Source organism: Ruditapes philippinarum, unplaced genomic scaffold, assembly GCF_026571515.1.
Source record: "Ruditapes philippinarum isolate M1 unplaced genomic scaffold, ASM2657151v2 ctg164_1_1_1_1, whole genome shotgun sequence".
Classification (NCBI taxonomy): Eukaryota; Metazoa; Mollusca; class Bivalvia; order Venerida; family Veneridae; genus Ruditapes; species Ruditapes philippinarum.
This window is the reverse complement of record NW_026866554.1, coordinates 64,436-91,207: the sequence shown is the minus strand read 5'-3', so window position 1 is coordinate 91,207 and position 26,772 is coordinate 64,436. Positions and strand designations below refer to the sequence as shown.

Below are 26,772 nucleotides of genomic sequence, written 5' to 3'. Positions count from 1 at the left end.
TTGGGTTATTAATATAATAACATTTAAACTAAAGACGTAACAAATTCTTATGAAATCACTGGATACAACTTTTATGACAACATATAATTTACATCCTTTTTCTACAATAGACGCATTTTGCGATGTTTGAACTATGTTTAACAATATATTATGTTACTGGAGAAATTATTCTCACGTGTATTAACTGTTCACAAAATGTCATACCATATGGAACACGCCAGTGCAAAATCTACGTAATCTACAGTGTTTTTTAACAACAGTATTGACATAGTGCGATTCCCTAGTTAATGTTGCTTTTACTTTAATTGTAATGGTGCCGCCATGGCACAATAAACTTTGTAAAAACTTCTAGCAAAATGCGCTGTTACCGTCAATAACAACCTCATAAAAACAATACAGACAATAAAAATCTAAACATTTTTGCACAAATAATCTACCCCCAATTCACTTTCATATTTTGAAACATTGTTAATTGTCTCATCAACTACAGTTAAAGTCTTTGTGCTTAGTGAGTTGATGAGGCTGTCCTAGTCAGATACATGTCTCTGTGACCTCGCCACCACCCTCGGGTCTCGATACTGATTTTGGCGGAGATCGTTTAAGTGCTGGGTTTGTGGTAGCGAGGAGAGGGGAAGGCTGTTTAATCACAAGAGGAACATTTTCGCAAGACTGAGACCTTGTTTTAAATTGCTCCACTGGAGTTGTAGCCTCACGGTCTGGGGAGTGTACATGAAATGAAGCGTACTGGTACTGGTTACGTATAGGGAATGATGTTGTACGCAGTAGATGATTATTAAACACTTCCTCACTGATGGGGCGATGCCCATGATGACTACGTGAAGTACGAATACAATGGAGACTTTGATAACTGTGTACGCTGCGTTTTTCCTCTAAATCCTCCAGAGTGGATTTAAACGCCTTCACAACTCGCAGCTGTTAAAATAGAGAAAAACAATATGCGATACCAGGCTTTCTTCTCATTTCACTCTTTTATTCTAGGGCGGTTTTGTTGTTTGTTTTCTTTACCCCAAACAAACAAAACCCCTATATTGCCTGGTGTAAACAAATGTTACAAAACAGTTAATTAGTTTTTTTATCTACAAGTCAAAAATTTTAATAAAAAATGCCTCATTCACACAAAACCGCAGACACAATCTGAGCAAAGGGCTGGTCTAAAGCAACTTAAAGCTAACAAGCCACACAGTAACATAAAATAATAAAAAAAAAGAAAACAAAGGGAAGGAATTCTATTCAAAACTCAAACAAGAGTCCTACTGGTTATGTAAGAGTTATCAAAAAACTATCTATCAAATATACAACTACAGAGGTAAGTTAGAAAACAAAGAATCAACGTAATAAAACAGCAACTAAATGTAAGGAAAGCAATAAACAAGCACACAAGGTCAATCATAAATTAAAGGGAGTTAATTCAACAGTAAAATAACATAACCAACAACAACAACCTTACTCCTCTTAAAACTGATACTCCAACTTTTTAAACATACAATTTAGCCAAATTAAAATGACTTGTAACAAAAAATGAACAAAAGCCGCAAAGTTGATTTTATCGTCAATTGTAAAAAAAAGTTGTACAAAACTATATAATGTAAAAAAGGGGGGAGAAGTTACAGAAACTTAAGCAAAATTCTAGTAACTCAAGAAGAAAAAAAAGCAAATAATATGAAAACAAAGCAATTATGTTTATATGTAATTTTGAAGGCATTTCAAAGTCATTATCAAACATTGGAAAAAATAGGCTAGTCTAAATATAGATATATGTGTGTACAGGACAACATTGAACTGTCAAGATAATTATTTCTATATATCAAAAAAATATGCCATTATTGTAAGAAAAACTTTGAGGAAGAAAAAAAAAAAAAAAAAAAAAAGAGAAGTAAAATAAATTCATTTTTTAGTCGTAGAAGTAAGATAAGAAATTGGTTAAAAATATATGACTCTATACTGATAAGAAAGAAGCAATGATATTTTTTAGGATTTTAATATTTATGAAGTTTTGACTATTTAAAAGAAATCTCTCAGCCATCACTGAATCAAAATTCACAAATCTGAGTCATCTGTAACTGTAAGATTGAGGTAATTTTCACTGTAAGATTGAGGTAGAACAATTATAATATAAGAATTGTAAATTAAAGTAATATTATGTTGTTTGGAAATTTCTCATATACAAAAGGGGCCATAACTCCTGCGAAAAAATAGGATCTGAATATAACTTTTTACTGAAAAAAATGGTAGCAAGGATTCAATTAAAATTGAGAGAGAAAGACTGGTTTAAATTGCCCAAAAGATTGTTCAAAAGATATCAAAGCCATATGGCCAGATTTCAATATTTTGACAGCTCAATATTTTCAATTTTGGCTGAGAGATAGAGATAAAAAGCACCTAATTTACATCCTAAGTAAAAGACAAGGAAAATGAGGAGGAAAAAATAACTTCTATAAAAAATGAGGCATACACCATATCTTAAATAGTTATAATACCCAACAGTCATCATGTGCAATTAAATAATAGTTGTTTTTGGGGGATTTTTTTGTTGCTTTTTTCCCTACAATTAGCATATCTCCTTAGCATTTTTTATTTCCTTTACTAACTTACTTCAGCATAGATATAAAGAAACTCCTAGCTTTACATACAAATATATATATATATGTTACTTAGCAAAATAAATTTATTTTTAACAATAATAATGATAATAATAATAAAATACATAGTAGGTTATTATGTTAGAAAAGAACAGTCTACTTCCTACAATATTCAATGTTTTATATATTTTCACAAACTTTTAAAGAAAAAAATTTTATCAAATTTATATCATCGCGGGGCTCTTTTGTCAATTATGCTTTAACTTTTTCCTAAATCGTATTATTCTATAGACCCCTATCTTTGTTTTATTTTTTTGAAAGTAAAAAAATTTATTTTGTTTTTTTTATATAATGTAAAAACTTTTTCATATGTATAAAAGCATAAGTTTTTCAAATTTAGATTTTTTTAATTATGTTTTGTGATTTTGTAGAAAATTCAAAAAATTTCCCTTTTTGGATAAAAAAATAATTTTAAATGAAAGGTTTCCCTAGAAGCGAATAACTTTAAAAATGTTAACGGGCTGAGTCAATAAATTTTTCTTTTTTTTTGTTTTTTAAATGTTAAAGCCACGGTTTTGGGAGGGGAAGGAAAAAAATATTTATTTTTTCCCAAACCTCGCAGAGGTTTTTAAATTGATTATTTCCGGGGGAAGCCTTGATATTTAGTCCAAAAAGGGGAGAGAACCCTTTACCTTTGTTGGAGGCGGTTGGCTCTCACCCCAGGAGAAATCTGGCCACGGAGCCCCCTACACATCACCAGAGGCGAGCCCGCCACAGCATAATTTCATAACATTTCTGGTTCCCCCTTACCCCAATGTAAATGTTTCGGTAAACTCTTCGTGGGTACAGATGTAACTAGCTATTTGCACGAAAATAAAATCAATTACTTACATAAATCATGAACATTGAAAGATACATGTCATATTTTTAAAAAGTCGTAGAGTTTCCATAGTTTTATAAAGCTTGTCTGAGAGGAAGATTTTTATTGCCTTCATTTGAAACAGCAAGGCCCTTGCAAGGGGCTTTATAAATGTTGATGAATATCAGAATCTTGTGGCACGCAAGTTCCTATGATAGTAAGCCTGAACCATTTCAAGTAACATTTTATATGCCCTAAAAAAATATCTTTAAAGTCACTTAATTGAGTAAATTTGTTTAGACGACAAATTCAAATTTTGTTTTCTGTTGTTTTTTGTTGTTGTTTTGTTGGGGTTTTTAAAGCACGGAAGAAAAATGCAACTAAATCTTACCTGGCCCCAGACTAACGTTCCAACCCCAAAAAATATACACCACAGCCATTGGTCTATGGTTAAAGATTCAGTGTAAAATGCTATGCCAGCAAACTGTACAATAATAATCTGAAATTATCGTAAATAAAACATTTTTAAAAAAAAGCATGTTAAAAAGATAATTTTCAATAAATATACTCATAAGGTAGAAGGAACTGCTTACACTTTTATTTTTTTTTTTTGTGTGCAAAATTTCTTTCTAAAATTTTCAAGCATGTTTACATTAAATAATGCAAGTCATTCAATGCATCCTTGCAAAATCTCATCTTATCTTTACAGATGACTCTACAGTACTATATTATAACATTTGATGAGGTCTTTCTCTGACAGTATTTTCAAGCACCTAGGTAGAACCTGGCAATCTATATATAGCTTAATACAATTGATAACCGTAATTACTAGATATTAAGGTGTTTTTTTTTGTTTTTTTTAAATAAAAACAGTTATACTATACACTATGTTTTCAAAACTGATCTAAACAGTAGCAGTCTACAAATTTTATCTTAAAATTTGTAGACTGCATTTAAAGAAAACGTATCTTGAAAATTTACCATCTTCTTCATCCAGAACTACAAAATTTTGACCATAGGACAAGTGCCACTAATATGCTTTTGTCAGTTAAACTAAGCTTGACGCATGACTGATGACTGTGCAAACTTTACGCCCACCCCACTAGCTGGGGCTGATCCTTATTACGTTTTTATCAGTTAACAGTGGCCCCTTAAGAAGCTTGTTAAAAGAAACCATACCTGTCCAATCATGGTTCCTATCCAAATTCAATAAATATTGGGCATTCCGCTGTAACCTTCGAATATATTTCGTGCCCCATGGATTTTCGAGCTTTATTTCATTACATAAAGTCATCCATAACAAATGTATTAAATATAATGGTAAAATGTTGGGTAGGTGGAGCCTGGGAGTTTATTGTGTCGGCATCTTGAATTCCCCAAACAGGGTTGGCAACCTTAATAAAAATTCAGAGTTTGTTCCGCTGTATAGCCTTTTAATAATGGTCTATAAAATAAAAGCATAAATAACTGCAGCCGGTTATACATTGCTCCTCTTTTGATGTACGCTATTCGATCAAGCTCCTTTAAGGCCCTTTTGGCTCCAATAGTCTCGGTAATTTTCGGTTGGATCATAAATTTTTTCTTTGTATATTGATGACTGCTGTAACCGCCTATAAGCTTGTTCAATGTGTCAGTCCAAGTGCAATAAACAGTTGTAATCAGGTCATTGTGAGCGCAGGTGTGAAATCATACACAGGTTAGCGTTAATCAAACAGCAATGAATTGAGTAAACCACAAAAGCATACAATAAATCTTAATTAATTTTCATGGTTACACTTTATTTATTTTACCAGAAATTTACATACATTTGTGGTTTATATTTAAAATTTGTTATTCTATAAACAAGTCTATTGTATTTTAATGGAATGAGAAAAAAAGTCTTTTGTAAGACATCTTCACTCTTAATAGGTACAAGACAAATCATGATGAAAATAGGGGTTCCCATGTTGTGTAACAGTAAGCACTTTAGCAATGTGTGATTTTATAGAAAATGGTTTTAAGCGCATATGGGCTGTCTATAATTTAAGATTTAAAAGTTCAACACAAAACAAGCAACTTGTTATCAAACTTAAATTTGCTATAAAGTTTTTTTTATTAAAATTGGGTTTCAAACTATTTTTATACGTACCAGCAAACAATAAGACAAACACAACAATTAGTTGATAAACAGAATGGCCTAAGATGTTTTTCATCATAGTTCTGGATATGAGTGGTTTTGTACGTCCATATGGTTTACGTTCTAGAAGTTCCTCACTAGGTAATTCTGTCGCCAGAGCCAGGGATGCCAAAGTGTCCATAATGAGGTTGACCCACAACATCTGTATAGCTTTAAGAGGACTGTCCTGTAAACATGTAAATTATTGTGGAAATCAATGTTATAATTAATGATTTAATTATGTACCACTTTTCTCCCCAAGTGAGGGGAGATTGTGAATCATATTGAAGTTGGTCTGTAAATATTATTTAGCATTTAAATCAAACAAAAAATGTCAAAAAAAGAAATTTTCTTAATGCTACTATATTGTGTCACCAAGAAGCAGGCATTTTACACAGAATAGGTCATATGGCATCTTTCCAGCTTTACTGGTGGATGAATCCTCAGGTGACCTTCTGTGTATTATATCAGGCACAAATGGAATCATTAGTCTTAATAAATCGATTAAAAAGAACAAGAGGGCCATGATGGCCCTGAGGTCGCTCACCTGTATATAGCCCCCCCCCCCCCCGGCCAATTTTTACCCAAGGGCTTTTATTTGAACAGGCTTGGTAGACACCCATAAGAAGATGTTTCATGCTAAACATCTAAGTTCTAGCTCATTGGGTTTTTTTAAAAGAAGATTTTTAAGTTTTTACTATAACAATATAGTTAAAAACAATGACACCCCTGGGGCAGGGCCAGTTTTGACCCCCGGGCTTTTATTTGAACAAACTTTGTAGATATTTACTTAAAGATGTTTCATGTATAATATCTAAACTCAAGCTATTTGGGTTTTTTTCAAAGAAGATGTTTAAGTTTTTTGCTATACACATATAAGGAAAATCAATGACCCCGGGGCAGGGCCAGTTTTGACCCCAGGGCTTTTATTTGAACATACTTGGTAGACACCCATTAGAACATGTTTCATGCTAAATATCTTAGCTCTAGCTCTTTGAGTTCTTTAAAAGAAGATTTTTTAAGTTTTTACTATATGCATATAGGGAAAATCAATGACCCCCTGGGACGGGGCCAATTTTGACCCAAGGGCTTTTATTTGAACAAACTTGGTAGACATTCACTAGAAGATGTTTCATGCCAAATATCTTAGCTCTAGCTCTTACGGTTCTTTAAAAGAAGATTTTTTAAGTTTTTACTGTATGCATATAGGGAAAATCAATGACCCCCGGGGCAGGGCCAATTTTGACCCGAGGGCTTTTATTTGAACAAACTTGGTGGACACTCACTAGAAGATATTTCATGTCAAATATCTTAGCTCTAGCTCTTTGGGTTCTTTAAAAGAAGATTTTTTAAGTTTTTACTATATGCATATAAGGGAAAATCTATGACCCACTGGGGCAGGGCCAATTTTTGACCTCAGGGCTTTTATTTGAACAAACTTGGTAGACACTCATTAGAAGATGTTTCATGCTAAATATCTTAGCTCTAGCTCTTTGGGTTCTTTAAAAGAAGATTTTTTAAGTTTTTACTATATGCATATAGGGAAAATCAATGACCCCCTGGGGCGGGACCAATTTTGACCCCAGGGCTTTTATTTGAACAAACTTGGTAGACATTCACTAGAAGATGTTTCATGCCAAATATCTAAGCTCTAGCTTTTACAGTTCTTTAAAAGAAGATTTTTTTAAGTTTTTACTATATGCATATAGGGAAAATCAATGACCCCCCGGGCCGGGGCCAATTTTGACCCCAGGGCTTTTATTTGAACAAACTTGGTAGACACTCGCTTGAAGATGTTTCATGCCAAATATCTTAGCTCTAGCTCTTTGGGTTCTTTAAAAGAAGATTTTTTAAGTTTTTTACTATATGCATATAGGGAAAAATCAATGACCCCCTTGGGGCGGGGCCAATTTTGACCCTAGGGCTTTTATTTGAACAAACTTGGTAGACACTCATTAGAAGATGTTTCATGCCAAATATCTAAGCTCTAGCTCTTACGGTTCTTTAAAAGAAGATATTTAAAGATTTTTCTTTCGGTTGCCATGGCAACCAGAGTTCTGCATGAAATGGAATTCTTTGAACAATCTTGATAGAGCTTCATACAAAGAGTATTCCTGCCAAGTTTCATTAACATTGGCCTTGCGGTATCATAGAAGATGTTCTTAGAATATTTAAAATGTGGACGGACGACAGACGACGGACGCCATTTGGTTGGCCATCCTAAAAGCTCACCTGCACTTTGTGCAAGGTGAGCTAAAAACATGAGCCTACATACATATACAATAACTTAAATGTAGGTAAAATTTTCAACAACAAAAATGTCAAGATATTTGATGAACTTTGTAGGCTCTTAGTAATTAGTAAGACTTGGGTTATTTAAATCAGATCAATTTTACTCTTGCTACAACTTACAAACCACTTACATCTATAATACAAGCACCAAGGAAAGCTACGAGAACGGCAACAACGTTTACTGTCAACTGGAACTGTAAGAATTTTGCAATGCTGTCATATACGTTTCTTCCCCACATCACTGCTTTTACGATGCTTGTAAAGTTATCATCTGTTAAAATAATATCTGAAGCCTCCTTCGCTACATCAGTACCAGATATACCCTGTAAAGTAAAATATATCACCCTTAAAATTGCTGAATTTCTTAAATGGACTTGTCCAACTTCTGGTTTTGGAACTGTTCATTATCAATTTTAGGGAATACTAGCTTGGAAAGCCAGCAGTATAGACTCTGGTCAGAGTTGAAGAACAATGTCTGGAAAAATCAATCCAAATTTTACATATTTCTTCAGTTTAAGATTTTAGTATTTTCAGCAGATTTTATTTATTTTTTTTTTCAGCAGAAGTTCATAATAATTTATAGTATATAACAGTACTCTCACAATAGCATACCTTATTCAAGAAAAAAATAATGCGTTACTATACATGTATAAGACCAGTTATGGCAATACTGACAGAATTTTTTCTACTACTTAAAAGTATCAACAATATTTTGATACCATTCTATGATAAAGGCAAGAGTGGATAAAACCCAATTTTTGCTTTATGCTGTTTTTTCTTTCTTCTTTTTTTTATTTCATTTTTTTACAGTGGTTGAAGTAACACAAACACTGAACAGGTGTGGTAAGTTGACAAGTTTTCTGGTAGATTAAGATCAAAGGTGTGCCTCTACATAATTTAAATTAAGAGCTAACATAATAGAAGCACCACAACATCATTAAACACTGCTCAATAGCCCATGCGAAACAGACAAAATGTTTTACACATTTATTGCTCAGTCTCAACTATTAGGCTTATCTATAGGCTTATTTATATATACTGAGAAACTTACCATAGCAAATCCAACATCAGCCTTCTTTAATGCAGGACCATCATTGGTGCCATCACCTGTTACGGCGACAACTTCACGACTTGACGTCAGTTTACTGTCTATGATACCTTTTACAAGAACATATTTATCTTGTGGAGATGATCGAGCCAGTACACGAAGATTTGGCCATACCTGGTCTAATAATTTTTGGGAAACCTATCACAAAATAAAAGTTCGAAGTCAAATATCAGGATAAAGAATGTAGATTAATTTATAGAGTCATAGTGTTATTCTAAAGTAGACCTATGACTTTATTAATATCCAGTACCAAATATCATACATATTATCATATTTATTTTCTTCAGTCAGACTACTGTATCACACATACATGCTACTTCTAATTTCATTAATTTGCCATTCCATACTATTTAAGTGCTTTTAGACCAAAATTTTTCACATTTATCAATAATCTATTACTCTTTTAGCATATGGCGTCTGTGAATTTCAAAGACGTGAAATAATTTACCTCGCCTGTCGCTGGGTCTCTGATACGTTTGTTAAATTCTTTGCCCTCCAGTACCAGGAAGTCTTCATTGAAACGCAAGATACCGCATTTAGCTGCAATAGAGCGGGCTGTATTAACATTGTCGCCAGTAACCATACGTACACAGATTCCAGCCCTTTGACATTTCTTGATGGCATTAGGTACCTGAAAGGTAAAATGTGCTATTTTTAAAGTATATCTACACATTAACAAGTACTATAAATTTTTTCCATTTATCTACTTCTGATACTAACAACACAACATCATACAAAATTTTATATTGGCCATAAAAATCTGTATCAGGTTCTCTGTTTACAACTTTATAGTGTGTGATATATCTGAATATATTGATTCATAAATTTCTCAAAATTTCATGTATCAAATTGACATCAATTCAGGAAAATGTCTTTTTCATTAAGAAAACCTATTTCTGAATCAGAAAACCTATTTCTGAATCAATACAATCATTATTTGAGCCGCGTCATGACAAAACCAACAAAGTGGGTTTGCGACCAGCATGGATCCAGACCAGCCTGCCCATCCGCGCAGTCTGATCAGGATCAATGCTGTTCGCTATCAGTTTCTCATTTAGTACTTATTTTGGTAAGACTATTATGAGGAGACTAGTGAGAACTTTACCTCTGGTCTGACAGGATCCTCTATGCCAACAATACAGATACATGTCAAGCCACGTACAATAGCATCTTCATCTTCCCAGTCAGGTTCATCATCAATCAGCTCATCATTTATTCCTTGCTTCTCTATTTATGATATAATGATCATTTTCTTAACCCTCAATATAACAGGAACCATTCTCATAACAGCATATTAATTAAAAATTGGCAATTATAATATCATAATCATATCATCATCATTAGCTATCATGTATATAACAATTATCTTTACAAAATTATCATTTTCATAACTGTCATCATAACAGGAACCATTCTTATAACAGGAACCATTCTTATAACAGGAACCATTCTTTTAACAGGAACCATTCTTATAACAGGAACCATTCTTATAACAGAAACCATTATCATAACAGAATGATAATAAGATATGAGCAGTTGTCATATCATAATCATTATCATCATTACAGTTATCATTACAAAATTATCATCATAAGCCATTATCATTATTATAGCAGTTACCATAATCACAACAGTTATCATCATTATAATTATCGTAAGCATCAAGCAGCCATCATTAGCTTACCAGTTAATAATAGTCACAGTTTTTAAATGCCTTGTTTATTTTCAGAAAATCCAATAATAGATAGGTATTGCTTATCATGCATATGTTTAATATGTAATATTCATACATATTTAGATAGATGTATGTAACGCAAGAACTTTACATTGCACATACAGACATCTTAACTGCACTTTCAATCATCAGAAAAACAGTTTAATTATTAACTTTTTTTCTTTAAAATTAAATCACTTTAAAGGAACTCCACTGATGTCCAAAAGTCTAAAAACATAAAATTTGAATATCTTACATTGCTCGGAGGGGTCACTTAAAACATAAAAATTTGCAAAACATAATTTAGAAATATACTTAGAAATATATTGAAATTCATATTTTTGAGTTATTCTTAGAATGTTATAAATTTAAGGTAATTTTTCACAATTACAATTATTCCTGAAAAGGGAGTGAAAAAATGATCGAAATTTTTTTTACACAAGTTTATCAGTCTTCATTTACATCAAATGGAACATAAATCTTGAAAAATAATTTCCTGTCACGTCATGTCAAAAAACCTCAGACGACTTCCTTTAAAGAAATTCATATCAATTAAAGAATGTTACAAGTTGTACAATAATAATGAATTCTAGCATACCTTTTCTATAATCTTTGTACGCAATACAAATAGTTCTAAGACCATCCCCTGCCATTGGCTCTATTACACTTTTAATAACTGTTTCCTGATTTTCAACACTGAATGGCTGTGGTTCACCTTTACAATCGAGGATATATTCACATCTAAAAAGACGAAAAATACACAAAACGTGACTTGTCTGACGTAAACCTAACAATGCTACAATTCTGCATTAGTATAAAGAAATTGTTATATCGAAATTGTCTTGTTCTTAATTTAGAAATATTCATTATTAAAGTGTGGGTTTTGATATTAAAATGCTCAAATTTAGTAACCTACAATATAATGCTTTGAAAAGAACATTTAGTTGTAACATTAAGTAATATTTCAACTTAAATGTAAGACCTTGATGTCGTATATCTTTATGTTAAATTACTTACTTATTAAGGACCATTTCTGAAGCTCCTTTGGTGAGCAGACGGAAATTCCCTCCAGGCAGGTGTATTACAGTACTCATGGATTTCCTCATGGAGTTGAAAGTATAAATCTTAACCAGTGTATCTTGAGGGTGATCCTCCCTCACGGCCTCATAACTCTGACCTAGATCCATGACAAAGCCGAGCAATGCACACTCCGTCTTGTTACCAAGTTGTTTAGGAAGTTCTCCTTCTTGTTCACCTTTCTGTAAGGTCAATAAAATAAGAAAGGTGTACCTCCCTTGTATATCAAAGCTGAAAAGTTGTCTAAAAACAAATTCATTGTTACCTCCCCTTATATATTCAACCTTAAAACCAATAAGGCCTAATAATTTTTTCTTCTTTTTTTTTTCCTCTCAATTTTTTTTTTCCTCTCAATTTTTTTTTTCATGGTTCCCTATTAACTTTCCTAAAACGGAATCTTTGGCCATACAGCTGAAGGACATTTTAACTTCTCTTGCTTTTTGACGATCAAGTACAGTACATGGTTTAAAAATTCATATTTCTTAGGAAGTCAAAATGCAACTTTGTTTAGTTTTTGCTCCCTTTATAACAAATTGTTTCACTGCAACACATACCCTGCAAATGAGCCGCGTCATGACAAAACCAACATAGTGCGTTTGCGACCAACATGGATCCAGACCAGCCTGCGCATCCATGCAGTCTGATCAGGACCCATGCTGTTCGCTGTCAGTTTCTGTACTTGTAATAGGGTTGGTAAGCGAAGAGCATGGATCCTGATCAGACTGCGCGGATGTGCAGGCTGGTCTGGATCCATGCTGGTCGTAATGGAGGTGCCATAAAACTACAATAGTATGACCATACCATAACTTGTGATGTGTAGCCACTGTTAATGGAGATGGCTTTCACCATTACTTCTTGTATCTTGTTGGACAATGTCTGGAAGTTAGGAATTGATTTATAATGCACTCCTGAAACAAATAATAACAAGATGTATCACAATCAGCAAACAATCTTATACTTGTTGTTGTTGTTGTTATTGCGTTTTAAGAAACACTGACACTGTAATGGTCATAGAATCTATAATCTTGTCCAAATATAGTGAGAGCCAATGCCAATAAATACAAATTGCTTATTTTATTTATCAACATATTTAGGATCCTATCAACACCCCATCCTCCCCCTGAATGCATGGAACAAACTACATTGTATACAAGTCACATACTCAACTGGGTGAAAAAATTGATCATTTAACATGCATCACATTACAAGCCAGATAGCAGGTAAAACAAGGTTACTATGCAAGTGTCACATAACAGCTCATTGTAAATTAAATTATTTGGTGAGCAACAGTTTCTATTCCAAGGACAAAATTAGAACTCTATATTACATATCTCTACATCTATGTATTATATCTTTATATCGGCGATGTCAATAGCTCTTCACACTTTAAGTTGCATAATATTAAAAGATAAATATTGTTAGAAAACTTGAACTTACCACCAATATAGCTTTGTACCACCGTCATTCTATTTGTGGTCAATGTACCCGTTTTGTCAGAACAAATTGCAGTTGCATTACCCATAGTCTCACAGGCATCTAAATGACGTACTAAGTTATTATCGTGCATCATTTTCTGTAAACAGACATCACAAAATCATATAACCCAGACTATAATTCCTACAAATAACCTGGCATTAAGAATGAAAATAACAGACTTGGTAAACCTAATGCAAAATATCAAAGGTCTAAGTCACGGACATATATAAAAGAAAATTTAAGAAACGCAGACAAATATACATCACTTGAAAAGCTAATTGAAGACATATGGCACAAAGACATCCATAAAACTTTTCACGAAGGAGAAAATGTTTATACATCAACAAAATTGTCAATTGAGATGCTGAAAATGGTATTTTGAGTGGCCTAAGTTCTAGTCCTGTTTAAGGTGCACATTTTTGTCACCATGTGACAGACATAATATGTGAGCAAGTCTTTCAACCATCATACATTTATATATATGACTATGGTAACTTCGTGTAGCAGTAACTATAATATCCAACTTGCAAACATAAAAAACTCATTAATTGTTACCATAGTGCAGTAACAGATTAATTCCTATTAAATTTCAATAGGGGTTAACCAGTTTCTGCACTGAGGTGATGAAATAATGATACTTCAGACAGGTCATTAAATAAGCAGGCTGTGAAATTTTACACAAATTTGTTGGAAAAATGGACAAATGTGTCCCCAGCAATATGGGTGATTACAATAAATTTTGATGGAAAGTGCAGATACAGATTTCTATCTCAAAGATGACTTGATTGCATTTCACATGGTAAAACTTTCTATCATGAAGAACCTTTCAAAGGAAAATTTTTCTTTGGCTGTATTGTTTTTTGCCACAAGTTATCAAGTTTCCAAAAAAGAGTTAGGTTTCAGAATCTCTCAAGGGAACTGAGAACAATTTTCAAAATATAAATTTCATGAAATGGATTTTCAAACAAATGGATAAATTTCATGGAGATAAAAAACCAACTAGAAAATGCTATTAGCAACAATTTGCATTCAAAATCATAAAATGGATTCAATTTTCCATTATGTTCTCTGGAAAATATGCAAAACTAATTCTAATTTGATAATCAAATTGCCTTGTTGCAAACAGTCTGATAAAAAAATAGATGTTAAAAAAAGAAATTCACTAGGAAATTATTTTTAGAAGAAATGTAGTAGCTTTAAGAGAAAAATGTGCGATAGTGATATCCTTGTAAGTCATTGGCGCACCCTAAACTCCTCCTTCCACACCCGACTTTTTTGTTTTGAAAAAATAAATCTAATCGAGAAAATAAAAAAACATTTTGCTTCTAACCAATCCTGTCCAGTCATAATTCACAATAGGAAAAGCCATTGGCCATTAATTCAGACCATTTCTGTGTACTTCACAAATGAAAAACAAAAACAAAATGACATTTCACGAGATAAAAAAATGTGTATGAAAAGCTAATTTATATCATGGGATTGTTTACAGATGCTATCATGAAATGAAAAAAACATCTCAAATCAAAGAGTTCTTTAAACTGAAACAAAAAAATTTAAATGCCATGCACTGTTTTAGTTACAGGTCACAATCGTAAATCTATGTGAAATTGTCCTTGATGGAACACCATCAAATATCAAAGTTCAATTAAAAAGGCTGGCCACTATTGATTTTAACTTCCCATTTAAAGGTGTCAGGAGTGTGCGCTAATTAATTATAGGCAAACTGACACATCTCATCCCATGCTAGAATATAAATGTTGATAACAATCTTCTATAAATAATCTAAATTACAAGACAGAACAACATTATGCACCAATATCACAATAATCTTTTTTTTGCGCTAATAAATTCACTTCCTGAAAATTAAAGAATTTTCAATGCAAACTCTTAATAGATTTTTTGAAAATTGAATTTTTTTGTTTTGTTTCTGCATTTAAGTTTCACTGACACTGTTAAGGTCATATGGCGAATTTACAGCTTTGCTGTAGGAAGAACACTTCTGTGTATCACTATGCATTATTTCCAGCACAAGCCAACTCCTTTAGCAGAAGCACTGACCTTCCATAAGGTAGCTGGATAGGTTTGCCACATGAAAGAATCCAATGTTCATGCCAGGGTTCAAACCAAAATAGAAAAGGGAAAACGATTTGAAGTAAGCACCTTAAATCACCCAACCAAGACATTCTTCAAATCTGATACTGACAATGTTCATACAATAAATGATAATTTCAAAAAAAAAATAATAATAAATTTCAGCATAGTTCATTTAGCAGGCTTATGTGGTTTACTTTTTTGTCCTAAATGAATCCAATTTTTTTTTTCAACCATGCATAATTATATTCATCTAAACTGTCTTATCATAGCAGCATTGGATAAATAAACTGTCTCCCTTTCTTTAAAGTAAAGCAAAATTGACATTAAAAAGATATCTGTGTCAAATTTTGTATTCATCACCGGTGAAGCTCTTGAAATTATTCAATGTTAACTGAAAATTTCCAGCACTTGACATGCTTAAATCTGCATGTCACACAAAGACTTAGATAAAAGCCCATTACTGCAATTTTCTATTTCTGAAACACATCCATACTGTCAAAGCATAACCAAGAAAGGTCAGACGAGCCTTTCATATCTAAGTTTTCAATCTCACTGAATGCGATTTTTTTCCTATCAAAATTAAATTCTGTACGACAACTTTGGGAATATAACCAGACTAATATGAGAAATTGCTAAAATTTTATACCATCGCATTTTTGTCAATGATTTTTCACAAGTTGCAGATATCATTCCCTGACAATATCAACTACATAGATTCTATAAAGTTAACAGTGAATATCAAGTGCCTTGTTTGTCTGCTTTGTCCGAAACATCAAATTATTTCACTTATTTGCTATTAATTTAAATTAAGCCAAACCCAAATCTTTACCAAAACATGCAACTGTAACATTACCTTCCTTGAATATATGTTATATAAACTATAATAGTTATACAATTTTTAGTATTGTGTGGACTTAGTGCCATGTGGCAGCTGTAAAAAGTTGCCCTGTACTTCACTTCAGTGTTATTATATTTTTATTTTTCTTCAGGATCATTGATTCCAGCACTTTTTTAAGTGTCAAACAATTGAGTTCCACTCAAGCCAGTGATAGGGAACATGAGGGATGCTGCACTTTTTCATTATCTCTCATGTACAGACTCAATCAAACTAAGTCATCATGTAATTTTATTGTGATTAATGCTTCAAATCACCCTTTCTCAGGATTTTTTTTTTATAAATATACAGAATTTTTCTTATCTGTCATCAATAAACTTTGCATGGTTACATTTTGATACTTACCCTGACTGAATAAGCTAGTGAGAGTGTGACAGCCAATGGCAGACCTTCAGGTACAGCCACCACCAACACAGTAACACCAATGATGAAATGATTTACGAAGTACTCCACATAACCCCAATCCCATTGCCGTTCCTCAACTGCAAACTTCCTCACACTGAACTTGATGATAAGGATAAGGACAGTAAGCACAGCAATACCAGTACCTAGAATACAGAATAAGTACATGTACAATATTTAGAATAAAAAATTGATTTACAGTTCCTGAATAAATAACTTTTTGTTTTATCCATTTTCTTCAATTTTTTTTTTACCTAGTTGTTTAAATTCATTTTAAATAATTATAAAGATTCAGTTACAGGCAAAGGCAATTCATTTACAGTATTCTTCTTCGAGTTATATACACAGGCAATCTATTTGCCATATGAGCCGTGCCATGACAAAACCAACATCGTGGGTTTGCGACCAGCATGGATCCAGACCAGCCTGCGCATCTTTGATCTGTTGAATCAAAGGCTTTCATGTGAAGGCCATTAAATCTTTCCGAAAGCAGGCATAACAGCAAAACTTAAGCAGACAGGGAATAAAACAGAAACATAACTAGTATCACTAGTATCAAAGTACTTATCAAAGGAGATTTATAACACAGAAAGCATATGCATTGAAACTTCTTAGTTTGCTCCTGAATTTTAAGTTTACTCTTGTACAGCCATTTTTTTCTGTTAGAGGAAAAAGTAGGATCTTGCAATCAAGTTCTACCTCCTTACTTGCTACACTACAGTACTTATCAAGGGAATTTTCTGTTGTGGCTGTTTACCATTTCAAATAGACAAAGGATTTGTATGTATTTGAAGCAACTGTAATGAATATTGCAGTATTTTCCCCAAAAAAATGCATATAATTTGTCTTCTTCAAGCATTTCTATGAGACAGAGTTTGAGAAATTGATTAATTTACATGTATGTACATTTTTGTTATGTTTACTTAAATGGCATTACCCATAGCATGGATATTGTAGCTGTTCGACCTATGCAGACAGAAATGAGGAAAAGACAACATACAACGACGATATCGCCTTCCAAAAACTATACAAAACAAGATTCTGACCTAATTGCGTCAAAATTGAATATGTGACAGTTTGCTGGAAATCAATTAAGTATGAAAATTTTCCCTGAATTAGGAAAATAGAACAGCATCAAAGATAAACTGATTATCCTCTAGATTGGAATAAGGTTTTCTGTGAAACATAGTTCATACTGCAATCACTAAATATGTATATATGTTTTTATATTCCTGTATAACTATTTCTACATGAATTTCATAAAATAATTCCAAACATTGTGTTAAAATTTTAACAAAGAATGCATCTGAACAGCTATGGCAACAATGGCTCGGCGTAAGCTACTGGTTTCAAGCCAAGCTTTATGCCCTTGCAGTCTAACCAGACTCCAGACTCAAATGATCAAATCAAGATTTTTAATCCTGTAAAATTACATTGGCCGGTTCCTAATTTCAAGCAAGGCAAGTCCAATAAATTCAGCAAATATTTAAGTAAGTAACAACAAAAAAATTAAATAATTTTTACCTCCATAACCAATCTGTATGGCAAGTTTAGTAAGCTTTGACTGGAGGACAGATTTCTCTTTTCTTGCGGAAGAATGTACTGTCTTGGCGACCTCCGTTGTAGCTTCCTCAACCTCCTCGGGAATCTTGTTTGTTACTTTGTTGCTAGCATTGGCATGGTGAGAATTTCCGGTCATCTCAAGGTTCACATGTTCTGTGTCTGCCAAGCAAGATTAAATTCACAACATGAAAAATCAAGCATCTGAAGATTTTATCCTAGTAACAGGATTTTTTTTTAAAAAATCCATCTTGATTATTACATGTTTCATATAGTTCTTAATACAATTTTTATGAATTTCTGTTAGTTTTCAATCATATACAGAACATATAGAAGGATATATAGAATAAGAAAATGCAGTTTATATATCAAATAATAGTGAAGAAACATGGTTAGATATATTTAAGATTTTGAGTAACACTATGATATTGAAAAGAAAGAGATGAAAGTCTCCTTATATTTACATACAATGCTATAAATCATTAACAATGTTTTGACCTATAAATAACTTCATCATTGTAGCCTGCCAGTGTAATGTAACCTAAAATATCATGAACTACTTTGAATCCCATCTGGCCTGAACTCTTCTTTAAAAGATGATTACCCAAACTTTATATTCACTGATCAAATTAAAAAATATTTGAAAAAAAATATATTACATTATCAAACAAAAAACATAGCCATTTAAACATAATGATATTTTCTATTAATAATAATTTAATTAGGTTGATTACGATAAAACATCTCTATGGAACTGTATTTCGTAAAAAATAAAATTATTTTTTTCGATATTGCTTGGCTTTATTTATTTTTCAAACTAATTTATATTACAATTATTTTCCCCCCAAAGTACATAAAAAAATTGGCAGAAGAAAAAATTATTTCATTTGAATACTTTCTTTCTCCCAAAAACAAGTGGTTTTGTGCAAATTTTAAATTCTTTTTCTTTCCTGACCAAAATTCACGACAGAATGACTAAAAATGTGTCATAAAACAAAAAATGTCACAAATATTTCTGTCTCTTGTCTAAAAGACTTATTAAGACCATGTAAAGTACATGTATATATAACTTACTACAGACATACAAGTGTCTAAGAGAAGAATATCGGTCATTTTTCATTATCTACAAAAAGTGTCATATTTCTACACTTTTTTTTTTTCATGTATGAATTATTTATATCAATGTGAACTGTAATAATGAAATATAAATGAGAGAACTATTTATAAACGGTCTTATTTCCTCTCTCTCAAAAGAAATAGGAAGTTTTTTCACAGAATATTATAAACGATAAAGATAAAAGTGTCTATTTTGGGTTATCTTGCTCTGGCTACATGTATACAGTGATTGGACAATGAAAATAATCATTATATAAATTCTGAAATTCGTTAAAATTCTTGGTGATTCAAATGGAAAAATGTCATGCAAAAATTTGTGCATTAAATCCACATACTGTCATTTATCAAACATTTTGTGTTGTTAATTTTGTTAATGTATAACAGTGATATTAGGCTTCCATACAATAATTGAGCCGCGCCATGACAAAACCAACATAATGCGTTGGCGACCAGCATGGATCCAGACCAGCCAGCGCATCCGCGCAGTCTGATCAGGATCCATGCTGTTTCCTTCAAACTATTACAAATAGAGAAACTGATAGCGAAAAGCATGGGTCCTGATCAGACTGCACGGATGCGCAGGCTGGTCTGGATCCATGCTGGTCGCAAACCCATTATGTTGGTTTTGTCATGACGCGGCTCAAATTGTTTAACAAAATAAAACCATTCAACAATGTTAAAACAATACCATTTCTTAATTCATTCTTAAAGAAATTTCATTACAAAATTCAATTAATGTCGAATATCAAGCACAAACCTCACTTTGTAAGCAAATCTCAAAACATAGACAAATTATATCTCAAATGTATTACATTTTATGCCACAAATTTGGCTTATTATGCTTAAATAATCTGCAGTGTACATGGACAAAAATAAAGCCATTATTTGTAATACCTATCTGTGATATATTACTGTTTAAAACATTAAAGAAGGTACAAAATGATTCTATTTCAAAAATGTTCAGACTATTAAATTTGATACATATGAATCCAAAAACTGAATCCTTCCACTTAGAATTTTTATTAAAACCAAGTATATGAAAATTATTACTTGAATGGAAAAGTTGTTGTTTTTTCTCTATTTTAACAGAGTATACAAAATGCACAATATATATTATAAATATCAAAAGGTGAGAAGAAATAAACAAGAAAGCTTGAATATGATGTAAGCGTCTCTACAAAGCACTAACAAGACAATATCAAAAACACATTAATAACTTATTTCTTAAAATATCATACTTTACTAAAATGAATTCTAAATTATAATGTTTACTAATAAATAAAATTTTAACAACTAAAATGTCTATTTTTTTTTTCTTTTCATTACAAGATTTTTTTTAGAAACAATGTTATATTACTCAGACTAATAATAAGAAAATAATAAATGTTTGTTTCAAATGAACACTTTAAAAATTCCATTTAAACATGTGTGTATAATCTTACTTTTCTTAAGTAAAATATGTGACAAGAAAAATTGATTAACAAATTTTTATTGACTCAATGGAAAAAAAGCTGACTACAATACTGAGATAACATCTAGCAGCAATTCAGAACTACATTTACTAGAAGGCATATTAAAAAGAAAAAGAAAGAAAACAGAGATAAAAAAGCAGTGGTAACTTGTCATCACAAGCAAAAAGTACACAGTTGTCCCCCTTACATAGATCATATACCATTTGTAATGCAAGAGATAAAATAATGATTGAATGCAAATTACATGATGTACAAAATACAATGTATATAGTGGATTGTAATGAAAAGATTTAATCATGTATTAAAACAGTGCTGTCAAAGTTTAATATAGAGCTACAGAATTTCTATTTTAATAACTTATCTTCAATTTAGTGTTAAAAAAACAAATGGGGTTTAAAGTACAAAGGGAGACAACAAAATTTGGTGGATGGTGCACAATCTGCTAGGTGGGTGGGGTAAAAAACCACTACAGTCTACAGGTATTCACAGCAAAGTTACATGCATTAGACAAGATACCAAGACACATACCCACTCTGCCTGGATCGCTAAGCACTAACAAATAAAAACACATTGATATTAATGATTATATATAATATATATCAACGGCAAAGAATAAAAAAATGGCTAAAAATGGAAAAAAAAAACAACTGAAAAAGAAAACCGGATAAACATTTTTTGAAGTACTATTTGTTTAAAAAATTGTTCTGGGCAACAGTATAACCACTATCTCTTTTTCCTATAGATCCGAATCTTCGTTGACAACCCATATACAGCAACAATACTTTTGATAATTGGCTTTTCCATATATTCATAAAATATATAGGCATAGTAAAATATTCCCATCTTTCTTGGAATCTCTATATTTAACTATTTATTTCGTTGTCAATAAAATATTTAAAAAACTTATTCTTTAAAAACACTTCTTTCAAAGTAAAAATCATTTGTCAAATTTTCAAAATTAAAGAAGTCTTAAATATTCTTAAAACGATACATTGCTGTACTTTACAGACTTGTATTTTTATGCTTTTGTTTTTGCATATTTCTGGTTCATCCAAGCTATATAATAGGCAACCAAAGCACTTCCTTGTTAATGCAGCAATATATATGTATATCATTATCATGTTAGTTAATATAATTCAATTACACAATAGAAGGTAGAATTTTACAATAACATAAACTGTCTGTTGCAAAAAAAAACAACAGACAAGTTACATCCAAAGCATAGTCATTTTTACTGAGGAATCTCTGTTTCATGAAGACTTTATAGTAACCAATAGTAACCAAATTCATTCTATGTTGCATCACCTTGACATTGGCAGCTATACAATGACCTTGAAAAAGATCAGACCTTAGCAATATATATAGAGGCCAAGTTTACTAATTCATAGATTGCTGGTGGCTTTTGATTTTACCCATGCAACCAAGATGGTCTGCATTGTCGGCTATCCAGTCAGTATATATTGTGAAATTTCACCTAAATCTGACGAATTGTCCAAAATTGAGGGATGGGCAAGTCCATTCAAGTTAATTAGCTGGATAAGGGTTCATTTATTTCAATCATTTGTTTTTACAATCCAGTCATGATATGTGGCACTATGCACTATGGTTAATGATGATATAATTTGACCATTGGCAGAGTTAAAGTGACATTAGACAAATCAAAGTTGTGCATTTTGACCTTTGAAAAAGAGGGACATGAAATTTGGCCAGAAGATTATTACACTATTCATCATCAAGTCTAGACCAATTTGTTATATATAGTGGAAACAAAACATTTCTGTTACTGACCTTGAAATATAACCTTGACCTAATTACAAACATAATTATTATGTGAACTGCTTTAAATTTTGTTCAATTATATGTACAGCTTTTGTGTCAAAAAGCAATGGTGGTATTGAGTGACTAAATAACAATACACTGAATAATGACAATGGGGATATCTTAAAAATTGTTATTTATTTTGAAAGGTAAATAAAATTTGGGTATTTCCTTTTTAACATCAAAGCATCATTATCTTCACACACATTTTTATTTTCCGAGCAGACTCAATTAAAGATAAAAATAACCAATGACTTCATGACGCATGTTACTTACATGTTTATACTGTCTGTAACTAAAGCTATTCAAACATGTTTATATACACAAATATATATTAATTATATAAATATTTTAACAATTTTAGAATATGTATACACATATAAAATGTGAGATTTTACGGTAACGAGTCTATTAAGCAACATGCATCATATATATATACATATGCATAAACAACATACCCATACAGATTCATGCTTTTTTTTGTTTAATATCACATGCAGCAGTGTTACAGATGAATAATGCTGTGACATCCCAGAATTCAAATGTAATATATACGTATACCCTACTCCATTCAAAATCTAATATTCCCTAAAGCTGACATGTTGTTCTTAAAACATTCCCTAATAATCTTTTCCTTTCAAAATGCAAATTTTCTATGTAAATGATTTCCTCTTCTAACAATGGAAATTCTTTTTATTTGTTGTTGCTGTTGATTAATATGCGGGGTACAAGTGTCAGTTAAGTAGAATTTCAAACTTTTAACACAATGTAACATTACTGTACTTAACATTTGTAAAATCAAATTTGATTGGACAATCATTATAAATGTATATCATTTAAAAAACCACTACTGCAAATTCATGAATTACTTTCATAAGTACAGCCATCCATACTGAGTCAAATATATCATGTGACTCCAAAATCTTTTTAATTTATATCATAAGACTTTGTAACATCACTTTTCATTGGATAATACTGATGTTTTATAAACTTAATGCATGGCTTGGTCAATTTATAAAGTAATTTCTTTATTTCTGAAATAATTTTTTTACTGTATCATTAATTGGTTATAAAAATTTTGCAGGTTATTATTATTGCCTTATATAAATGATTGTTTGCAATATAACCCTCACCTAGTTGCTGGAGTTATATATGCAAATGCTCGTTTATTTCAGGTCATAAAACCTGTCAAGAAATCTTTTTATGAAATCGCAAATATGATTATACAAATGAGGCTGTCTGGGTAGAACCAACAATCTATCAGCTCGAAGGATAGCTTTCTCAAAGAAAAAAATTAAACCATAAGTAATGAGTGGAAAGATCAGGGTTCAAATCATGGGCTTTCACTTCTGTGCCAGAGTTACAGTCCTATGTGCCAGAGAGGTCCTAACTTCTGTGAATAAAGGTTAACGATCCAAATGAGGAAGACCTTAAAAAACTTTCATACGCCATACCAGACAAATGTATGGCAACAAAATAATGGGCATGTGGAACAAGTTAAAACATTGTTTTTGTTTAATGATGTTTGGAAAGTACGGGTAAAATTTGAAGATCATTTTCAAGAGAAGAAAATGAAGGTCAACAACTTTTTTGAGCTTAAAAGAGGAAATCATTACAATTTAAGTTGGTAACTTACTGTCAAAATTGTTGTTATCTTAAATATATATTATTATAAAACATTAACTATAAATATATAATACAAAACAATAATTAAGGTATAAAAAAGGTTGAAATAAAGGGGAATAACTCACATGGTTGTGTGGGTCCCGTTCCCTTGGTGCCTGCAAGCCAAGCGAGTGTCTATGTTAAATTTCTCTACATTTTGAAATAATATTCTTTGATATACATAATTTTTTTCCAACATTGTAACTCCATTCTTGAATTACCTTACCCTCCCTTTTCTGTTGCAATGGGCCAGTCCAAAAATTATATATACCTCAATAAGAGTGGTTACTTTGGAAATGTCCATAGTTAATGAAGGTTTGTGTAACAGATAAGAGTAAATATGCATTTTAAAGTAACATGCACTTGTTATATTATTAGAAATGGGGTCACATCAGATGTTTTTAAACAGATAGATAATAAATAGAACATGTTAGAAGTTGCATCAATCAAATGTAATGATAGTTGCCATAGCAATGAGAAGGTAGGGGTAACTCAGTGAATGGAGTAAAATAATTTGAAAAAAATAAAAAAACAAAAGATATTTCCAAAAGCTTTAAGTTGCTCCAGTGCCTTTAAATCATAGACATTTCTTCCTTCAATCTTCAGGACCAACAAGAATTTCAGCGGTAATATGTATAAAACATAGCATTAATCATAAAATTTGAAACCGTGTGAGTTTTAGAAAAAAAGATTACATTACAAAAGGCATACTGTGAGAAAGACGTGTTTGCCATTCAACAATTTTTTTTTTGTCAAGGCGAACATGGTACACATTACAACACAGCCCACGAAGTAAAGAAGAAAAAAAAACATATGATCAAAAATGCATTCCAAAAGAACACAAGGATAAAAAACATTGTTAATAAAACTTTAGACTTTTTTTTTCTTTATCTTTCTTTTTCTACGCTAATTGATTAACGAAGAAGCAATAGATACAGCAACTTAAAACAATTGGAAATTTATAAACATTTAAGCTACGTTAAAAATTATAACGTGTGATTTATTAATAAATGTAAATAAAGTTTACATAAATGTGACGTGTGTTACTATAAAACATTTGAGCCACGTCATGACAAAACCAACATAATGGGTTTGCGACCAGCATGGATCCAGACCAGCCTGCGCATCCGCTCAGTCTGATCAGGATCCATACTGTTCGCTATCAGTTTCTCTACTTGTAATAGGGTTTGTAAGCGAAAAGCATGGATCCTGATCAGACTGCGCGGATGGCAGGCTGGTCTGGATCCATGCTGGTTGCAAACCTATTATGTTGGTTTTGTTGTGAAGCGGCTCATTTGCATTCGAGTATTTTCCCAATGAAAAAGTAGTTTGTATCTATAAATAAATTAACTAATTTTAATTTCGTCAGTGAAAAACAGATATGCTGATTTCACTGTAAAAGGAAGGAAAACTGTTAGCATTATAATCGAATCTAAATACACGACTGTTTAGGATTCCGTACAACGTGTCAAAGCAATTACAATTAAGGAACGAAATTCCCAGAGCTGCGTGTGGTATAAAACCCATACGGAATAATTTCATTACATGAAATTTTGCTAAAAGTCAATATTCTACAAACCGTGAAATACGATTTGCAGAAACTTCTGTTACTCGTTACAGAGTATAATTTGATTTTAAAAACAGTTCAAATTCCCTAGCAAGCAATTATATTAATATGTTCATATTACAACAAACGCTTTACTCGTAAACAAATAAATCAGCTCCATGCACAGGTTCTAGCAAGATTTTTATTCAAAATATAACTTTTAACAATGTACCGGACAGAATTTACGACATAAAATATTTGCCATTATCGACAAATGAAATTGAATCGTTTCAATTTTAGTGTTTTTTTTTCTCGGTAATGTTCACATTTTGCACATTTGAAATGCCATGCAGTTTCAATGAATTTTGCTAAGTCACGCTGTCTCAAGTTATAAAATTGTTCTATACAAGATGCTGACAGACTGAATTTGTCTTATTTTGTATATTTCTTTACAGTTTATTGCAGATATTCCTTAATACAATTATTGATAACCAAAAGCTAGCAAATATTTCATGATTCTGCAACATTTCTGAAATATTTCTATAAGTGAACTTATGTCAATTACATGAATTTGTTTGTCTAGTGTGTAAAAATCATGTTTTGTTTGTTTGTTTTTTAAAATGTTTATATTATTTATATAGGCTGTTCACCTAAGCCTCCATCAGCTTAAAACATATATCTAATCCTGACATATCTTAATTTTTTTTTATATAGACTGATAACTTGTATGCAAAAATTTCAGATCACTAGCCGACTCGTTTTTCCAGAATGAAAATTCTAATTGTGCAAAATGACTCAAAACTGAAAAACTTTGCAATGCTATGCACATCAAATGCGGCTAAGAATAACATTATATGATTTTCAATATATTTCTGGGTATATGTCTTAATCATCTGTTTTAAATATTTCTGTTTTAAGTTCCA

The 26,772-nt window shown here is 31.7% G+C and overlaps 1 protein-coding gene and 1 long non-coding RNA gene across 2 annotated transcripts in view; both read right to left on the bottom strand.

Annotated features, from left to right (window-relative positions):
- Positions 1-3,393: 3,393 nt before the first annotated feature.
- Positions 3,394-4,680, bottom strand: LOC132732866 (uncharacterized). Its single transcript, XR_009626100.1, has 3 exons — positions 4,639-4,680; positions 3,851-3,958; positions 3,394-3,459 (listed from the first exon to the last, which is right to left on the bottom strand). It is a non-coding gene; the product is annotated as an uncharacterized LOC132732866 (long non-coding RNA).
- Positions 4,681-5,474: 794 nt separating this feature from the next.
- Positions 5,475-26,772, bottom strand: part of LOC132732854 (plasma membrane calcium-transporting ATPase 4-like) — a 61,087-nt gene continuing 39,789 nt past the window's right edge. The window contains exons 8-20 of the mRNA XM_060719372.1: positions 24,390-24,419; positions 21,349-21,372; positions 18,197-18,394; positions 16,616-16,818; positions 13,243-13,378; positions 12,607-12,713; positions 11,746-11,987; positions 11,327-11,469; positions 10,120-10,241; positions 9,463-9,645; positions 8,958-9,152; positions 8,038-8,229; positions 5,475-5,801 (exon numbers count right to left, since the gene is read on the bottom strand). Coding sequence (XP_060575355.1) covers positions 5,475-5,801; positions 8,038-8,229; positions 8,958-9,152; positions 9,463-9,645; positions 10,120-10,241; positions 11,327-11,469; positions 11,746-11,987; positions 12,607-12,713; positions 13,243-13,378; positions 16,616-16,818; positions 18,197-18,394; positions 21,349-21,372; positions 24,390-24,419 — 2,102 coding nt within the window. The remainder of the gene's footprint in view (positions 5,802-8,037; positions 8,230-8,957; positions 9,153-9,462; positions 9,646-10,119; positions 10,242-11,326; positions 11,470-11,745; positions 11,988-12,606; positions 12,714-13,242; positions 13,379-16,615; positions 16,819-18,196; positions 18,395-21,348; positions 21,373-24,389; positions 24,420-26,772) is intronic.